This window comes from Mytilus californianus, unplaced genomic scaffold, assembly GCF_021869535.1.
Source record: "Mytilus californianus isolate M0D057914Y unplaced genomic scaffold, xbMytCali1.0.p SCAF_2, whole genome shotgun sequence".
NCBI lineage: Eukaryota > Metazoa > Mollusca > Bivalvia > Mytilida > Mytilidae > Mytilus > Mytilus californianus.
This window is the reverse complement of record NW_026262668.1, coordinates 131,518,180-131,537,643: the sequence shown is the minus strand read 5'-3', so window position 1 is coordinate 131,537,643 and position 19,464 is coordinate 131,518,180. Positions and strand designations below refer to the sequence as shown.

The 19,464-nt window shown below is 34.4% G+C and overlaps 1 protein-coding gene across 3 annotated transcripts; it reads left to right on the top strand.

The window, feature by feature from the left end:
• Positions 1–237: 237 nt before the first annotated feature.
• Positions 238–12,386, top strand: LOC127731048 (uncharacterized). Of its 3 annotated transcripts, none has more exons than XM_052239821.1 (4): positions 238–1,301; positions 1,844–1,904; positions 2,946–3,176; positions 11,284–12,386. In XM_052239821.1, exons 2-4 carry the CDS (start codon positions 1,868–1,870, stop codon positions 12,195–12,197), a joined length of 1,182 nt encoding a protein of 393 aa, XP_052095781.1. In that variant the 5' UTR covers positions 238–1,301; positions 1,844–1,867; the 3' UTR covers positions 12,198–12,386. The 3 variants fall into 3 exon arrangements, with proteins under 3 accessions (XP_052095781.1, XP_052095782.1, XP_052095783.1); XM_052239822.1 differs by lacking the exon at positions 11,284–12,386 and adding an exon at positions 7,074–8,122; XM_052239823.1 differs by lacking the exon at positions 11,284–12,386 and adding an exon at positions 7,078–8,122 and having other exon boundaries at positions 2,946–3,180.
• The last annotated feature ends 7,078 nt before the right edge of the window (positions 12,387–19,464 follow it).

The window sequence follows — 19,464 nt, the reverse complement described above, 5'->3', positions numbered from 1 at the left end:
AGTGTGAAACCATAGTTCTTAAACCGCAAACATCAAGTATACTGTTAGAATGTGAAACCAGTAATATTCTGGGTTTACGTAATAAGATTCCTATGTGTTTTTTTCTCTCGATATAAATAATGAAAGCAGGCCAATATGACTGTATTTGCACGTTTATTGATAAACACAGTTCAATAAATAATTAAAATAACATAACCAAATGATGCTCCTAATAACTTTGAATCAGTATGTTTTTACCTTAATCGAACGGTTACTTTTGATTGTGCTCAACTTCACCAGCTATCTTGGACGAAAATGGGTCTGTAACTGTTGTTGCAATCATCTCGACTTTTGTCAGCATTTTTACTTGAATAACTCAACGGTACCAACATGTGAGACCAAATTTGCGATATATATTTTTGGGGACTTCTGAACTTTTTGCCGTTTGTGTGTACCTTCTTATAACTTATTATATATGTTTTCATAAAACAGCAAAATCTTTTATCTTTTATCTTTTGACATCAGTTTCTTTCAGAGCTCGTTAAGAATTTACTAATGACAAACTAGAATTAAACGAGATATGGGGTTGTAATATGAGCAGCCACTCTGTCAAGGTTCAGAAACCTGACCTTTATAAAAGCTTTAGGAGTACGGGAATCAAAACAATCAATCACAGATTAGCAAATAAACAATGGAACACTTTCGTATCATCATTTCAGAAATAAGAATATGCCGTTTATATAATTATGCCCCTCAAACTATATACTGAATGTATAGATTATATCTTGGACTTAATATATTTAGTATACTTTTCCCAGATTATATACAATATTGTGGTTCAAATGCCAGGTTATATATTGGGTAACCTATATAGGTCTACGAATATTTGAGTTTTGAAATGAAACAGATGGTTTGAAAAGCTGAATGCTAAATATTATGTGGACACCGGGTCACAATTAACTAATATGTGTTGTGTTTTATTTACATTGGGACCTTTCTTGAAAAAAAATACAATTTACTGCAATTAATGTCCCAAAAGAGAAAAAAAACCACCACCTTATAAATAGCAAACAAAATGGATCTAATAGAAAGGTCCCAAATAAACCTGTCAAAATGTAGTGTCACGATTAATTAATGAATATTATTTCATGCAGTCATTAATTAATAAACAAATTGCAAGGAAGGACTGAAAGGCGCATATGTAATTATAATGTACATTTTAATGTTGTCACGTTTTTTATGTCATCTCCAAATTTAGGACATAACATTTTAGTTCAATTTGTTGTGGATTTCAACATCTTTTGACCAAACAGGTTGAACGGGTGAGTCTATATTTTCAATATTCAGTGCTATAAATTAATATTTTTGCATTAAAAAAATGTCATTGACAGCATATTCCATACAAGTCTCAGTGACATCCATACATAACTAAATAAAAAAAACTGATCACAGCCGTGTTGAAAAAGAATTTCATATACAGTAATATGACAAAAACCATCTAACTCTCTTTTTAAATTTTGTGAAATCACGCTTTCTTAAAAATAAAATTAATTCAAAGCCCTTGCGAAATAATTTAAGATATACCACGACTTCATAGTTTTCATAGTTTTTATCTGACGAATGTGTCGCATAATATTAATTACTTTATTTTAATTAAACATGTAACGTACAAGCTGTACATTGTAATACATTCAAACATTTTACATAAAATATAAAAATAAAATGTGATATTGTTGCCAATGAGACAACTATATATTCACTTGTTAGTCTAGATTGGGTATTAGCCAAAACATTTCTTTTATACATTGTATTGATACAGAAAACAATTTGTCTGTTTAATTGAATTAATTTTTTTATATAACAGGAAAAACAACAAAGAACAGTTGGAATGTTATTTGTTTTCTTCACCTCTTTCTGTGTTGTCAGTAAGTTAATGCTTTATCTTCAATACAATGATCTCAGTACAAGATACTGACTTCCAATAGTTTCAGGAGTGGGATTTCAAGTTTGAACTTTCCGAGAAAACATACAATTTTGAACTCTTTTTATAACATATGCAACCGACCAGGGAAATGTCCAACTCACTCCCCAGATGAGGAACCTTTAACCAGTATTGTTACTATGAGAACTGATATTTTTCGGCATTAATTACAAGGATTTTACAGGTTGGGGATACCGAAAATTAAAAAAAGGAAATTAAAAATCGGAAACCAGAGATCAATTTATACGAATGGAAGCAACTAAGCACTAAGCAGGATCAAAGAGAAACAAAAATGGACATACACTTGCGGAGACAATATATAGACATGGAACTAAAGCTATTTGAAAATACAACAAACTCAGGGGGACAGACATAAACGAGACAGTAAATGTATAACCCAACAAAACAATTTAATCATAGCATAGAGGTCACCATGTGGCCTTTCACAATGGACAGGAAACTTCAAAATCGCTCCGGATCTTAACATTGTTTTAATACTGGTATACATATCTGTATTTGTCTCTGTTGGTAGTCTTGACCTCAAACCAACAGCAAGAGTCAATATTTGGTATAGTTTACTTCACATTTCCTTTAATTACAAAAAGACGATAGAATATAATTGCCATGATTTTTCCTTTGTTTTTCGTTCATGTGTGTACGTCTGTTTGATTGATGTGGTCTGTTGAACTGCCCATTGTTTTGGTGATATTCTTATACTTTTTGTGTATACTATCTAAATATTATAATTAGAATACTAGAATGTTTAGGGTACACACCAATGAGACTGCAACCCAACAACGTAACAATGAATTATCAAGATGTCAACATACGATATTCAACAATATCATGTATCTGTTTCCATCTGTATCAGAAAATTGTTGCGAGGTTAAATAAACTAGCTTTTTGAGTGTTAAATCCTCCCCTGCCTAGCACAGGAACACATGGGCATGTTATAAATTTACATGTAATCCTTGTATTGTTTTAGATGTATTTGCTTTGGTGCCAATTCCCCTGGAACCACAAACGCCATGCTTTACACATTTTGGAGAGTGTCTTAGATATTGCCCAGGAGAGAGAATTCCAGACTTAGAGGGCATAGAGAGTTCATGTATTACAAACTCTGCAGGTTACCAGTTCTGTAAATTTTATCATTGCCCACCTGCAAAATGTCGAGGAAAAAAGAAGGATCTATACGGGAAATGCTACTACTGTCCGGGTAAGTTATAATAAAGGAACGACAAATCATACTTCTGTCGAAGTAAACCTGTTGAACCAAGGCAAATACTACTACCGAGGTAAAGCACCGGCAATTTATCTGTGTGTGTGTGTGTGTGTGTGGAGGGGGGAAAGGTTGCATGTTTTTTTTAAATAAATTCTTTTATTATAAATTTCTTGGAGGAACGGATAATGCTACTTCTGGCCAAGCAAGTCTTGTATACGAGGGAACGCGTAATGCGACATATCTATCTTAATCTTTAATACGGAGACTGGAGAATGCTACTTCTGTCCAGGTAAGTCTTTAATACAAAGGAACGGAGAACGCTACTTTTGTCCTGGTAAGTCTTCAATACGAAGACCGGAGAATCCTACTTCTGTTCAGCTGAGTCTTCAATACGAAGGAACGGAGAATGCGATTTCTGTCCAATCAAGTCTTTTTAGCAAGGGAAAGGAGAGTGCTTCTTCTATCCAAGTAAGTCTTCAATACGAAGACCGGAGAATGCTACTTCTGTTCAGGTAAGTCTCCAATACGAAGACAGGAAAATTCTACTTCTTTTCAGGTAAGTCTTCAATACGAAGGAACGGAGAATGCTACTTTTGTCCAATCAAGTCTTTTATACAGAGGAAGGGAGAATGGCACTGCTGTCCAGGTAAGTCTTTTAAACAAAGGAACGGAGACTGCTTCTGTCTAGTTAAGTCTTTATACATAGGAAGGGAGAATGCTACTTCTGTCTAAAACCATACCACATATTAATTTACTGACTATGTATCGTCTGAAGAACTAATTTTGCTTTATTTTAGGTACCTGTATTGTAAGCTCAATAAATTGCTTTATTTTAGGTAACTGTAATGTATGCTGAATTGAAATTGCTTTATTTTAGGCAACTGTATTGTTTGTTGAATAAACATGTGTACACAGGATGTTAATTTCACCTGATGGCTTTTGATTTGACACGAAACCTTTACATTTCCTGACAATTTGTTGTTATGTAACATTATATAACTTAAATCTGAGTTAACCTGTTCGTCACATTATATATGTTGGTCATAGAAACTTTAAAGGGATATTTACTTTCATAGGCACAGAACATTTATCTATTGTTGTGCATGTTTGTTAGTTTTTTCTCTCGAGACGAAAATGTGGTTTTTTTTTAAAAAGAATATATTATTTTTATATATAAGATAAATTATACAGAAAAAAGGGAAAAAATCTTTAAAATAATGAAAAATATCTTTCTTGCAAATTTCAGTGGTAACTATCACTTCACACTTGAAATAATTTACTTTTTATCAAGAAATTTAGAAATCAAACATATCAGAATATCAACGAACAGAAACAGTACAAATTCTGCATGAAAATTACAAGATGTATAAAAATAAATACGACACTTCCAATCACATCCGCCATTATGAAAAATCCCGAAAAATTAACTTTTTTAAATCGATGTGGGACGTAATTTCCCCTCGATTTAAACTGTTTTAAGTAGAATATTTCGCCAGTTATATGTTTTAATATTCTCAATCGAGTTGCAAAGTATTACTCAGTTTATTTACGGAATTTGTGAATTTGATGTACAAGTAGACATGGGGTCGTTAGATATACCATTGTGTCAACGGGGAAATGGCGAGAAAAAGTACGATTTTTACGAATCTCCAGGGACGTAATTTAATTAAAAATCAAAATGTCAGAACCAACATTTTAGGCAGAATTATGTTCGAATACCAAGGATATAGTTGCAAAAGTTAGAAAACGGGTAAGATTAATGAGAACATTGAACTTTATTGAAACACCTATGCATTTTATATGGGACAAAATGACACTGAATGGCGGCTCGCTACGTCACCAAAGTCACGTAATGTCTTACTTAGTTGGATATGCCCTAAAAGATTGATACAACTTTTTAATTACTGAACATTTGTGTTGTATTGATGGTATTCTTATTATATAGGAGAGATTTTTCTTACCGACGCCAGGCGTCTCCATCTTGGGCTGTTATCAACTGACTTAAGTTAAGTTACCCACAGTCGTTTAAGCACAGTGCCTATTGTTTATTTTTCTTTTTTAGACGGTGATGTGAAGTTCGTCTGGCACTTATATATCCCAACTCGTTCGCCATGCCCGTGTCTGTAGTGACGTTTTAAATTTCAATGAGCGTATTCTATGTATTACTAAATTCTTCCATATATACAGATATTTGGTTTGCAAGTTTGGCTGTACCTGTAAAAAACTTATTTCAGACGGAATAGCTCATCATAAATTTTACGGTGATATTGGGTAACGAGCCTGGAAATTTGTATACGATCCGGGTAATCTTATCAATCCTTTAAATAAACTTATTCTAAAAGGTTACCATTTCAATACTGTGATTAGATCTTTGAATATTGTTCATTAGTTGTTATTGGCTTTGAACTAGCTGTCAGTAACTGCGAGTACTGTCAGATCTGTACTTAGTGTCTTTTTTGTTGTTAGGGATGAGGGATGAATAAATACCCTGCCACGTCCGGTCTGTGTTTTTGTGAGATGTTTTTCTGCTCTACAAGTTAAGCCATTTTCAGCTGATTTTTATAGTTTGTTCTTATGTTGATCTGTAACACCACTGTCCCAGGTTAGGGGAAGGGTTGAGCGCTCATAAAAACATGTTTGACCCCGACAAACTCTTCATGTGCCTGCCCCAAGTCAGGAGCCTGTAGTTCAGTGGTTGTCGTTGGTTCATGTCTGTCATATTTGTTTTTTGTAAATTGTTTTGTAATAAATTAGGCTGTTAGTTTTCTCGATTGAATTGTTTCATATTTTTCATGTCGGGGCCCTTTATAGCAGACTATGCGGCATGGGGTTTTCCCATTGTTGAAGGCCGTACGGTTGCCTATAATTGCTTACATCCATTTCATTTGAACTTTGGTGGATAGTTGTCTCATTGGCAATCATACCACATCTCCTTGTTTTTATATTGGCCACAATCATTCTTGGGGTGTCTAGTTTTGCATTTATGTCAGATGATCCCGTCTGCCTACAATATGGCTAAAAATAGAACATAGGGATAAAATGCATTTATTTCTATTATCTTGAAATCTGCTAAAGATAGAGAACATGGGCAGAAATGTTTAGAATCTTGAGGACTACCTACTGTCTATTTGCATCAAAACTGTCAGACGACTTCTCTTAGGACTTATAGGCCTTAAATGATACATTTTACCTATTATCTTGAAAACTAACATAATTAGAGAAAAACTTTGAATAGCAGAAATGATCAACAAAACAAGATGTACAAATAATCTTACATGGCCGAAATCATTAGTCGATTGTTTATAGGAATTATTGTCCTTAATTGACGATATTCGCAATTTTCTTTTTACTCTTTTTGTGCTATTGCCTTGAAAACTTTTATATAGATAGAAATTTGAATAGCAAAAATGATCAGCAGGACAAGATATACAAATGAGTCAACATGGCTTATAGAAGTTATTGCCCTTTAATAATAACAATTTTTATCATTATGTATTGTGTAGGGGACTACTATCTTGACAACTTTTATAGATAGATAGAAACTTTAAAAGCAAAACTGATCCGCAATAAAAGATCTGCAGATAGGTCAGCTGATGTTTGTCCTCTGTTTGGTGTTATTGTCCTTTAATGACGAGATTTAATCTTTTTGTGCTTTGGGAAAAAAACTATAGCAGATAGAGAAAAAATGTAAACAGAAAAATTAATGATCAGCAATACAAGACCAACAAAAATGAAATTTAAGTCGTGAATAATATTCTGATCTACAATGTTGGACAGTGTCCATTGTTGAAGATGGACATAGACCTAGATGAGCGACGTGACAAGCTCTTTTGAATCTCTAGTTTAGTTGACTGATTTTGTATGGTCTGATGAATTGATATTATTTTTTAGGTAGCTGTGTCGATGGTGGTAGGAAACATCATAATGGAGAAGCTTTTCTCAGTTTTGATTTGGTTAATAATTGTTTTTGTGGACAAGATAATTCAAAACACTGCACTAAACATCCAGTTGACCAGTATTCCTACTGTAATCATGCGAGACCTGGTAGTGATGGCGACCATAATACAGTTGTAGTGGTAGAAAATCCTCGACCACCACCACCACCTGCAAAAATTGTTGCATTTGTACCTCCACCACAGCAGCAGCAAACCCCAGCGGCAATGGCTTTTGTACCAGCACCCACACAACCACCAACTCCACGACAAATGGCATATGTATCGCCTCCCTCCCGACCACAAACTCCACCACAAATGGCATATGTACCGGCACCCACCGGACCACCAACTTCACCAAAAATGTCATATGTACCGGCACCCACCCGACCACCAACTCCAACACAAATGGCATATGTACCAGCTCCAACACAATCATACGTTCCTCCTGGTGATGCCTTTGTTCCAGCGGCTAATAATAAGGAATCGACAGCTTATATGAAGCAACCTCCATCAAATCCACAACATCAGTACCAAAAAATGGTTGCACACCCTAATTTCTCAGCAAAAAGCCCAAAATCTAATTTGCAGCAACGATCCAACAACAATCCAAACATTTACAGAAATAATCAGTATTTCCAAGGTTTTCCAAACAATCCACATTTTCCAAGTTATTATGGTAATCCTTATTTTCAACAACAGATGTGGGGATTCAATGGTTTTAATAAGGAAATCGAAGCGTAAATGTCAGTCATTCTAACAAGTGCTTCGACTTTTACTCCTGCCATCAAACAACTGAAATCTGTCCAAAGAACAGAAGTTGTAAAAAATATATAAACAATTCTCATGGATATTTTAGTGTTTCTTCTTATGCGGAAAAATCTTCGAGCAAATAACATCTGCTTTGTTCAATCAGTTGAGTTGTCACGCGTGAGGACAATAAAGTTAAAACAAATGATTTCGGATTGTATGTAGTTTGAATTATTATATTAAATAATTTTGTATTAATGGTGATATTTATTTCTGAATTTGAAGTTTATACATACGGATTAACACAATACGTATAAGAACATTGATATTCTCCCATACACATTTTTGTCTACCATGTTCATGTTCAAGATGGTTTTATCTGTCCTTATTTTCTGGGAGTTTGACTGATGTACATTACAATAATTAGATGTGGTATAACTGCTAATGAGTCAACTATTCACCAACGGTCTGGTAAAGGATGAGAGTTCATTGACAGACCGTTAGAAGGGTCATAAATGGCGCGATAAAAACATAATGGGGGAAAAGCAGGAGATACAAATAACAAGCTATCATTGATTTTGTTTTTGATAAATTAAAACATAACTAAATATGTATTGCTATAGTTATGAAAACTTACCGTCCCACATCCTGTGGATACTATGTACTGATATCTTAGTATTGCGCAAGGTTGTGATTTTCTCAAACTTTTTATGACGACTTTAAACTAAATTCGTTGAATGTGTACTGAATTATTCCTTAGTCTGGGAAAAACATGATTTATTCATAAGTTGTGATTGGCTTTAAACTAGCCTTCATTAGTAACTGCAAATACTCATAGATCGGCATTTTGTCTTTTGTCTATATGTTAGTTTTTTTTTTTGTACTTCGTCTCTGACGGGTCAAGCCATTTTCGACTGTTACAGTTTTTGTTTCAGTGGATGTCGTTTGTTGCTGTCGGTTTATACGTTTTTCGTTTGTTTGTTCATCATAAAAGAGGCTGTTCGTTTGAAATTTGGAATATTTTGTCATCTCCGTTTTTATAATAGCTGACTATACGGTATAGGTTTTGCCCATTGTTGAAGGCCGTACGGTGACCTACAGTTGCTTACATCCACGTCATTCAAACTCTATCAACAATTCCATAAACACTTAAACTAGCTTGAGACAGTACGTAACAAAACCAATTCAACAACCTGTAAAATTGATTCTCGGGGTTTTCAACGACGGAGTATGTGTGAATATTCAGCTTTAGGAATAATCAGTTAAACATTTTGCTTCTACGTCTACAAATCGTGTTAATCATGTCCACATTAAAACTTTTTACTCTTAATTGTATTGCCGTTTTCCTCTCGTAATAAGAATAAGCAACATATGGCTCAGACTTGTATCATGGTATGAATAGTGATTAGGGTTTTCCACAAATATCAAGACTTATAGTTACATGCTGTTAAAAACTTTTTTAAATGACATGCACTGAATAACCAGCTGATGCTTAACTTTTGTCGGATTGTATTTATTTACTAGTAAAATATATATGTGAGAGTCAAATCTATGTCCTGCCTCAAATCTGTCCTTTCCTCAGATGTGTGTCCTATTCTTTATATTGCACCATAGACGTTTCTCAAATCTGTGTCCTGTTTTTTATAGGACCATAGACGTTTCTCAAATCTGTGTCCTATTCTTTATATTGCACCATAGACGTTTCTCAAATCTGTGTCCTGTTCAACAAGTCCTATTCTATGCTTTGACGTCAAAATTATCGAATACTAATCAATACGACTTTTATATTCGAATTAGAATTTGAATCTGTAAAGGACATTAAAAAGTGAATGCGTGTTGAACTATGCACATAGGAGCTAACAGTTAAGCGCAATAACCAAAATAGTAAAACACAGTTATTCTTTTTATCTTTCAATAAAAAAATAGCCTTATCATCCAGTGCAAATACAAAATAATTTGCTAGTAAAAACAGTCATGATAAAAAAAATCATGATAAAAAAAAAAAAAAAGAGTTGACTTGGGATTAGAAATATGGTAATCCCTTAGTCTTCTTCCGACCGGCAGTAAAACCCATGCCGAAATGAAGAAGCCGTTTGGCTTTGCGGGATGTATAATTTTGTAGACACGTCCGGTCAAAATGGAAACGTTAAATCCGATGCTTCGTGTAGAGAGGGTGCCACGCTCTGTGCACGTTAACTTAAGATCACTTGCAACAACTCTTTGAGGGGTCCGCTCTTTGGGAGTTCATCGTATAAGTTACGAAGCCTAGAAGGCCTAAACGGTAAATGGCAATATTGCTCAAATAAATCAAATATTTTGCAGACAATATTTACTTCTAAAACCATAACATACTTTGTTTATTTGAAGTAATTGTATAGTATGATCAAATGGCATTTTGGTATATAGATTATGTTTCGTTTGATGCTTTATTTTAGATAACTGCAGTGATGTATGCTGAATTGATATTGCTTTTTTTAGGTAACTGTTTAGTATGATATATTGATATTGCATTGTTTTAGATAACTGCTGTGGTGTATGCTGAATTGATATTGCCTTTTTAGGTAACTGTTTAGTATGATATATTGATATTGCATTGCTTTAGATAACTGCTATGATGCATGCTGAATTGATATTGCTCTTTTCAGGTCACCTGTCCTAAAGGGCCAGTGTGAGCTTTTCCTATCACTTGACGTCCATCATCTTTCGTCAGTGTCGTTATCCGTTAACTTTTACACAACAAAAAAATCACCTCTGAAACTACTGGTCCAATTAGAACCAAACTTGGCCACAGTCATTATTGGGTGTCTAATTTGAAATGTAGGTCCGATGATCCTCCTGCCTATCAACATGATAGACATGGCTAAAAATAGAACAAAGGGGTAAATTGCAATTTTTGTCTGTTATCGTGAAAACCGCTAAAGACAGATTAAATTTGACATTGGCAGAAATGTTAAGATTCTTGTGATCTACATACTGTCGATGTGCATTAAAACTGCCAGACGACTTCTCATAGGAGTTATAACCCTGAAATAATGATTTTTTACCTATTATCTTGAAAACTAAAATTGACTGAGAAAAACTTTAAATAGCAAAAAAAAAAAGACATCAGCAAGACAAGACCTACAAATAATCTTACATGGCCGAAAAATGATTAGCAAGACAAGATCAACAAATAATCTTATATATATATTCATAATTACTCTATAAATATCAGCACAACACTGTTAAATCTGAAAATTTGCAAAAGCAAATTTTTGTTCTTCCCTCGCCGGGATTCGAACTCATGTTATTGGGATATCGTGACAACAATATAAGTATTTATGTACCTATTGAGATCATCTTATCTTATCTTATCGTTAGAGCCTCTAGTTTAGTTGACTGACTTTGTATAGTCTGATGAATTAATATTATTTTTTTAGGTGAATGTGTCGATGGTGGTAGGAAACATCATAATGGAGAAGCTTTTCTCAGTTTTGATTTGGTTAATAATTGTTTTTGTGGACAAGATAATTCCAAACACTGCACTAAACATCCAGTTGACCAGTATTCCTACTGTAATCACGCGAGACCTGGTAGTGATGGCGACCATAATACAGTTGTAGTGGTAGAAAATCCTCGACCACCACCACCACCTGCAAAAATCGTTGCATTTGTACCTCCCCCACAGCAGCCGCAAGCCCCAGCGGCAATGGCTTTTGTACCAGCACCCACACAACCACCAACTCCACGACAAATGGCCTATGTACCGCCTCCCTCCCGACCACAAACTCCACCACAAATGGCATATGTACCGGCACCCACCAGACCACAAACTCCACCACAAATGGCCTATGTACCGCCTCCCTCCCGACCACAAACTCCACCACAAATGGCATATGTACCGGCACCCACCCGACCACCAACTCCAACACAAATGGCATATGTACCGGCACCCACCGGACCACCAACTCCACCAAAAATGGCATATGTACCGGCACCCACCCGACCACCAACTCCAACACAAATGGCATATGTACCAGCTCCAACACAATCATACGTTCCTCCTGGTGTTGCCGTTCTACCAGCGGCTAATAATAAGGAATCGACAGCTTTTATGCAGCAACCGCCATCATATTCACAACATCAGCACCCAAAAATGGTTCCACACCCTAATTTCTCAGCAAAAAGTCCAAAATCTAATTTTCATCAACGTTCCAACAACAATCCAAACTTGTACAGAAATAATCAGTATTTCCAAGGTTTTCCAAATTATCCACATTTTCAAAGTTATCATCGCAATCCTTATTTTGAACAACAGATGTGGGGATTTAATCGTAATGTAATCGATGCGTAACTGTCAGTCATTCTACCAAGTGCTTTGGCAGATTATTCCTGTAATCAAAAATAAAAAAAAAAAAATTTCATGGATATTTTATTGTTTCTTATTATACAGAAAAATCTTTGAGCAACTTACGTCTGTATTGTTCAATTAGTTGAGTTGTCACGCGATACGACAACAAAATTAAAATGATTTCGAAATGTATGTAGTTTGATTAAATAATTCTCTATTATTGGTAATAAAATTTATTTAGAATATTAGGTTAATATGTTACAGATTAACAAAACGTACAAGAATATTTAGAATTATCTTCAATACAAGAAAGTGTCATGCATGTCCATGTCCAAGACAATTTGGTCTTCCCTTATTTTCTGAAGAGTTTGACTAATAGACATTTATACATTGTGACTTGGATGGAGAGTTGTCTCATTGGCACTCATACCACATCTTCTTATTTATAATTACGATATTAAGACGATTGTGGATGAGTCAACTTTCATCAATGTCTGATCAAGAGAGGTCAACACCATAGACAGTTAGGAAAGCTATAAGAGGGGACAAGAAGATACAAATAACAAACTATCATTGATTTTGTTTTTGATAAATTAAAACATAACATATGTCTCTATGCAGTTATGAAAACTCATCGTCCTACAACTTGTCTCTATAATGTACTTGAATTTTGGTATTGCACAAGATCACAATTTTTTTCAAACGATTATGACGTCTTTACACTTAATCCGTTGAATATGTACTGATTGATTCCTTAGTCTGGAAAAACTTGATTTATTTGTCAGTTGTAAAAAGTAAAATAACAAAAATACCGAACTCCAAGGAAAATTCAAATCGGGAAGTCCCGTATCAAATGGCAAAATCAAAAGCTCAAACCCATCAAACGAATGGAAAACAACTGTCAAATTCCTGACTTGGTACAGGCATTTCCTTATGTAGTAAAAATGGTGGATTAATATAAATAAGAAGATGTGGAATGAGTGCCAATCAGACAACTATCTATCCAAGTCACAATGTGTAAAAGGTAAACAAGTGTAGGTCAAATAATAGGTGCCAACCTTCACCCTACATGAAACAATAGTGTAACATCACAACATAGAAAGACACACTATAAAATATCAATTGAAATGTCTTAACTCAATCAAAAAGTTAAAATCACAACAATACTGAACTCCGAGGAAAATTCAAAACGGAAAGTCCCTAATCAAATGGCAAAATCAAAATCACAAACACATCAAACGAATGGACAACAACTGTCATATTCCTAACTTGGTACAGGCATTTTCTTATGTAGAAAATGGTGGATAGAACCTGGTTTTATAGCGTTAAACCTCTAACTTGTATGACAGTCGCATCAAATTCCATTATATTGACAACGATGCGTGAATAAAACAAACAGATATAAAATGTAAAAATGTCAAAATAGGGGTACAGCAGTCAACACCGTGTCAAAATCTTAATCACAACAAAAACAAACAAATATTTAACAAAGAAGCACAAAAAAGCATATATCACATTTAACAACCTCGTTCAATGCTAACTTATTTTTGTATTTTATTTATGTATGCCAAATCAACCCATAAACCCAAATTAAAAGGATCGAGGGATTTTAAGCACTGGGACCGAATCGTAATCAAACAGACATATAAGGTAAAAATGTCAAAATAGGGGTACAGCAGTCAACACCGTGTCACAATCTTAATCACAACAAAAACAAACAAATATTTAACAAAGAAGCACAAAAAAGCATATATCACATTTAACAACCTCGGTCAATGCTAACTTATTTTTGTATTTTATTTATGTATGCCAAATCAACACATAAAGGATCGAGGGATTTTAAGCACTGGGACCGAATCGTAATTTTAACATTAACTCTGGCGTAGAATCGCGTGTTTGACGTCAGAATGTAAACGTCACACAGGTAGAGATATAAAACAATTTTGTCGTTCAAAGTATGCAAAAATTATAATAGAACAATAACACAATGGCGGGATGTTTAAAGTACAGAGACACGTCATATCAAAGAAACATATAAAGTCACACGGACAAAGCACATAAGTAAAAATGAAAATTATACAAACAACACAATGACGGGATGCATAAGTACAGAGCCACGTCAAATGTATATCACCAAAAATAGACCAAACAGTAAAAGTAATATTAATAAAGACAAATAAAAGAACACTTTAACACGTTATTAAAATAATAAACAGCGCCAGTACGCAGAATCTATACTTCAAGACCATCATGTATTATGTGTGAAGTAAATACGGAATATTTTTCAACAAGATCTTGGTACCTTCCGATGAACTTTTTTAGAAAAAAGACGAGACTTTTCTTTGACATACCCTGGTTCATCAACTTTCTGCACAGACACTGGTGACGTTTTACAAAGTTTGAGTAGGAGCTACAAGCTCTTGCATACCGAATAAGTTGGGAGATATATATCCCATATGCAGGTGAAGTTGGTATATTGCTACTAAGGTGGGGGAAATTGATAATTTTGAAATTAAAATCGTCTCGTTTGTCATAGATTCTGGTACTGAGAATATGTGTATGTCAAATTCGAGGTATAAGTCTAAAAATGAGGCGGAGGAAGCCGTGTCTTTTGTTTCTTTAATTTCTAGTTCTGGGGGATATATTAAAGGAACCCAATCAGAAAAGTTCGGATTGTTAATGGAAAAAACATCATCAATATATCTGAAAGTGAAATTAAATAATCTGGCTTCTTTGATCTTCTTGTTTTTGACAAAAGATATATTAACAAAAACAAGTGAACATACACTGAACGAATCAATTTGGTCTATGACACAATGTAAATACAAAATTAATAAAACAAGGGGGTTAGATATAAAACAACACCAGAAAGACAACCATAACCTTGGACAAAATGCCGTCAAATAAAATAACGTACACAGGTAAATAAAATTAATTTTGTTGTAAGGTATACATGGAGTACGGAAATAATTTTTACAAAATAAATAATTTTGTTGTTCCTAGTACGAGAACAAAAGTGAAAATTTATCGTCATACTAAACACTTATCAAAGGTGGTATATATTAAAAATAGTGAGACCAGATATAAAATTGAATAAGTAAACATTAAATAACAAAAATACTTTACAAATTGTATCAACAGGTCAAATTAACACGAAAGTACGATTTGAGAGTACTCGCAGTTACTAAAACAATTAATAATAAAAAATCATGCATCAGAGACTAAAATCAACTAAAACACATCCCAGGGATTTAGTGTTATAACGTCATGGACAGTCAAAGAAGACATGACTTGTGCAATGACAAAATAAAAGTATCGACAGGCGGTAGAATAGTTAGGAGATAACTGTGAATAAATATGTATAATGTAATATATAGATAGAGTAATCTCTATATCGAAAATGAACGTGGATACAACCCAAAAAACCGTTTGAAAAGAATATAAATTTAGTTATGTTTTAATTTGCTGATGCCAAAATCGATATTTGTGCCAATGTAAACTATATTCAAAGATATAATTACAACATTGGTAAGATAACCTTTACTAATAAGTTTGTTTAAAGGTTCGATGAGTTTACACGGATCACATAGTGATTTCCGCGCTTTTAGTACAATATTACGGTAAAATTTAGGATGTGAAATACCGTTTTTAATAAGTTTTCTACGGGTGCAGCCAAATTTACTATCTTTGTATCTATGAAAGAAGTTAGTAAAAGTTTTAAGCAACTTATGGTAACTAAATCCCTGACTTAATAATTTACCAGTGATGCATTGATTACGTTCGTTAAAATCTATTACATATCTACACACACGGGCATAACGAACGAGTTGGGATATATTAACACCGTATGATGGAGCAAAAGGAACATCGCCGTCTAAAAAGTGAAAATTAACAATAGAAAATGAAAAATCGTCTCTTTTGTCGTAAATTTTAGTATGGAGTTTCCCTTTAAAAATTGAAATGTCTAAATCTAGAAAAAGGACAACTACTGCTGTTTATGTTAGATTTATTTAAAGTAAGTTCCTTTGGGTAAATTTCGGTAGTATATTTAGAGAACTCTGGATTATTTAACGAAAATATATCATCAAGATAACGGTAGCTATTGTTGAATGTATTAACCAAATGTAACAATGACGTGTCTTTACTGAGTTTGGTCATAAACTGAGATTCATAGCAATACAGAAATAAATCTGCTTTCAAAGAGGCGCAGTTAGTGCCCATAGGAATACCTTCTACCTGTCGATACAATTTATCGCCAAAACGTACATATATGTTGTCCAGGAGAAAATTTAAAGCTTCAATCATATCTTCACATTTCTAGTAAGTGTATCTAGCATACTTTCCTTTTTCGTTACAGAAAAGGCTTTAAACGAGTTACAGCCTTGTTGTACTTCTTCGTCAGCAGAGCTTCTAGAAGGCCAATAGGCACACTGTCACTTCCGACTTGTTGTCCTTCTTCGTCAGCAAAGATTATAGAAGGCCAATAGGCACACTGTCACTTCCGACTTGTTGTCATTCTTCGTCAGCAAAGATTATAGAAGGCCAATAGGCACACTGTCACTTCCGACTTGTTGTCATTCTTCGTCAGCAAAGATTATAGAAGGCCAATAGGCACACTGTCACTTCCGACCTGTTGTTCTTCTTTGTCAGCACATTAACACACTGACCCTGTACACTAAATGTCTTCATAGCTCCCATCGGCTGTACAAAGGAACATTTTCTCTAACATTTCCCCATACTCAGCTTGAGAACGTGCCATTCTGTAATTAAATTAACATAAACTTGAATTGAATTGTGCCTTTTTATTGTTATTAATTCGTATTTAAAAATATCAGAAAACAAATAATTTTTAGATGATATACACTTAAAACAATGACATCACCAATATAGTTGGAATTGAAATTTTTTTTCTGTATTAATACTTGTTTTTTAATATCAGAATTGTGTTTAATTATACAATATCGTCAAAACACTGACGTCACTAGTAAAAAAAGTACATAAAAAATCGCACAGTAACATCTGAATTTGACAATTACACCGATTCGAGAGAGCACATATGTTGTATCTTACATAAACATATAACATAATAGCTAAACAAAAGTTAACATATATTTTTTCCTGAATATAGACGCTTTCAAAGACAGTCGTAGAACTTTCACGGTCCGGAAATATATTTTTGATCTGTGAAGTGATTTATGAGCACGAAACAGGGGAATTTAGATCAGGTACTATTCAGTCATACACTTTTTGTGATCAGAAACCATTCACATAGTGTTTTGTGATCGAATACCACTCGCACAAGTTTTTTGATCGGATACCACTCACACAAGTTTTGTGATCGGATACCACTCACACACATAATGTGATCAGAAACCTGTCGCACTTAAATGAAAAATGTATAGGTTGTTTTTTTTTTTTATTTTCATGACAATTAGTTACTGATCTATTTTATTTTCTCATTGTTTTTTTTAAGGTTTTTAAAACATTTCAGTGGCGGATCCAGAAATTTTCATAAGAGGGGGCCCATTGACTGCCTAAGAGGGGGACCGCTCCAGTCATGCTTCAGTGATTCCCTATATAATCAACCAAATTTTACCAACAAAAGGGGGGCCCGGGCCCCCTGCCCCCCTAAATCCGCCTCTGCATTTCAAATATTGTTTTATTTGTAACAGTCGTTCTCTATGCTCTTCTCCAACTTTAAAGTGTTAAAGTTTATAACTCGGGTTTGCTCATCTTTAGCATACTTTTTGAGCGATTATTTCCCAATGCGGTAACTCTGTATTATCTCACATCTATCTTACTCCTAGTTTTGTATCTATGATGAGTTTATTTCTGACATGAGAAAAGACAAAGGTAACAGAAGTCCCCATACGGACAATAAATATAATCTGACCAGGAGCATCTGTCTGTAGCTTTCTAGATGTCGGTTATATGGAAAGTGTTGTTGTTTCTTTGAACACGTAGATTAAGTGTCTGTGCAGAAACAGTTTGTACATTTTGCATTGTGTCATAATTTCATGGAAAAAACACAAATCCCTGCTCTCCCATTCTCGCAAAAAACCACAAAAAGGTGTTTATTATACTTGATATTGCAAACTTTATAACAGACCAGTATTCGCAATTAAATTTCATACAAATACTATTATTAAATATATTATAGCAATGAGTTCCGCAATTTTCAATCTGGAAAATTGTCGGAAAAGTAAAAATTATAATTAAAACAAAATTAAAAAAAAATAAAATAAAAACAGTATATATATATAGTTTGAAGGGACATAAGCTTTCAAATTCATGGTCACCGATTTGGCTCAAATCTCACGTTTGATTTATAACATAGTAAAATGTATATCCAATTTACAAAAAAGTCCTAAATAGACGCCATCTAAACAACCATCGAGATGACTTCCGAAGACTTCCGTCACATAACCCGATATAAACATAAATTCAAATATAAACAGATAGCGAGCACGTGCAATTGGATTTTTCTAGATCTGTTTGATTTCATGTTATAGGTTAAAAAATATGTTAATCATCGTTTTTACCTGTATAAGATGATTTTTTTGTGAATCGAATCAGTCAATGAAATGGTTCACCCTTGTTTCACTTTCTTTTCCTTTTAATAGCTAATAAAATTGAGAATGGAAAAGGGGAATGTGTCAAAGAGACAACAACCCGACCAAAGAGCAGAAAACAGCCGAAGGCCACCAATGGGTCTTCAACACAGCGAGAAAATCCCGCACCCGGAGGCGAGCTTCAGCTGGCCCCTAAACAAAAATGTGTACTAGTTCAATTAAAATGGACGGCACACTAAACTCCAAAACATATAAATGAACTAAAATTAAAAAACATACAAGACTTACAAAGGCCAGAGGCTCCTGACTTGGGACAGACGCAAACATGTGGCGGGGTAAAACATGTTTTGTGAGATCTCAACCCTCCCCCTTTTTCTCTGGCCAATGTAGAATAAACAAACACAGTACAGTAAAACTCAGTTTAAAAGAGGGACGAAAGATACCAGAGGGACAGTCAAACTCATAGATCGAAAACAAACTGACAACGCCATGGCCAAAAATAAAAAGACAAACAGACAAATAATAGTACAGATGACACAACATAGAAAACTAAAGACTAAGCGACACGAACCCCACCAAAAACTGGGGGTGATCTCAGGCGCTACGGAAGGGTAAGCAGATCCTGCTCCACATGTGGCACCCGTCGTGTTGCTTATGTTATTACAAATCCGGTAAATAGTCTAATTCGGTAGGTCACA

Bases quoted from the DNA above. Each gene is read 5' to 3' on its own strand.
- LOC127731048 (XM_052239821.1), top strand. From the start codon at position 1,868: ATGTTATTTGTTTTCTTCACCTCTTTCTGTGTTGTCA. The intron at 1,905-2,945 runs GTAAGTTAATGC...GTATTGTTTTAG, and splicing joins CACCTCTTTCTGTGTTGTCA to ATGTATTTGCTTTGGTGCCA. The intron at 3,177-11,283 runs GTAAGTTATAAT...TTATTTTTTTAG, and splicing joins GAAATGCTACTACTGTCCGG to GTGAATGTGTCGATGGTGGT.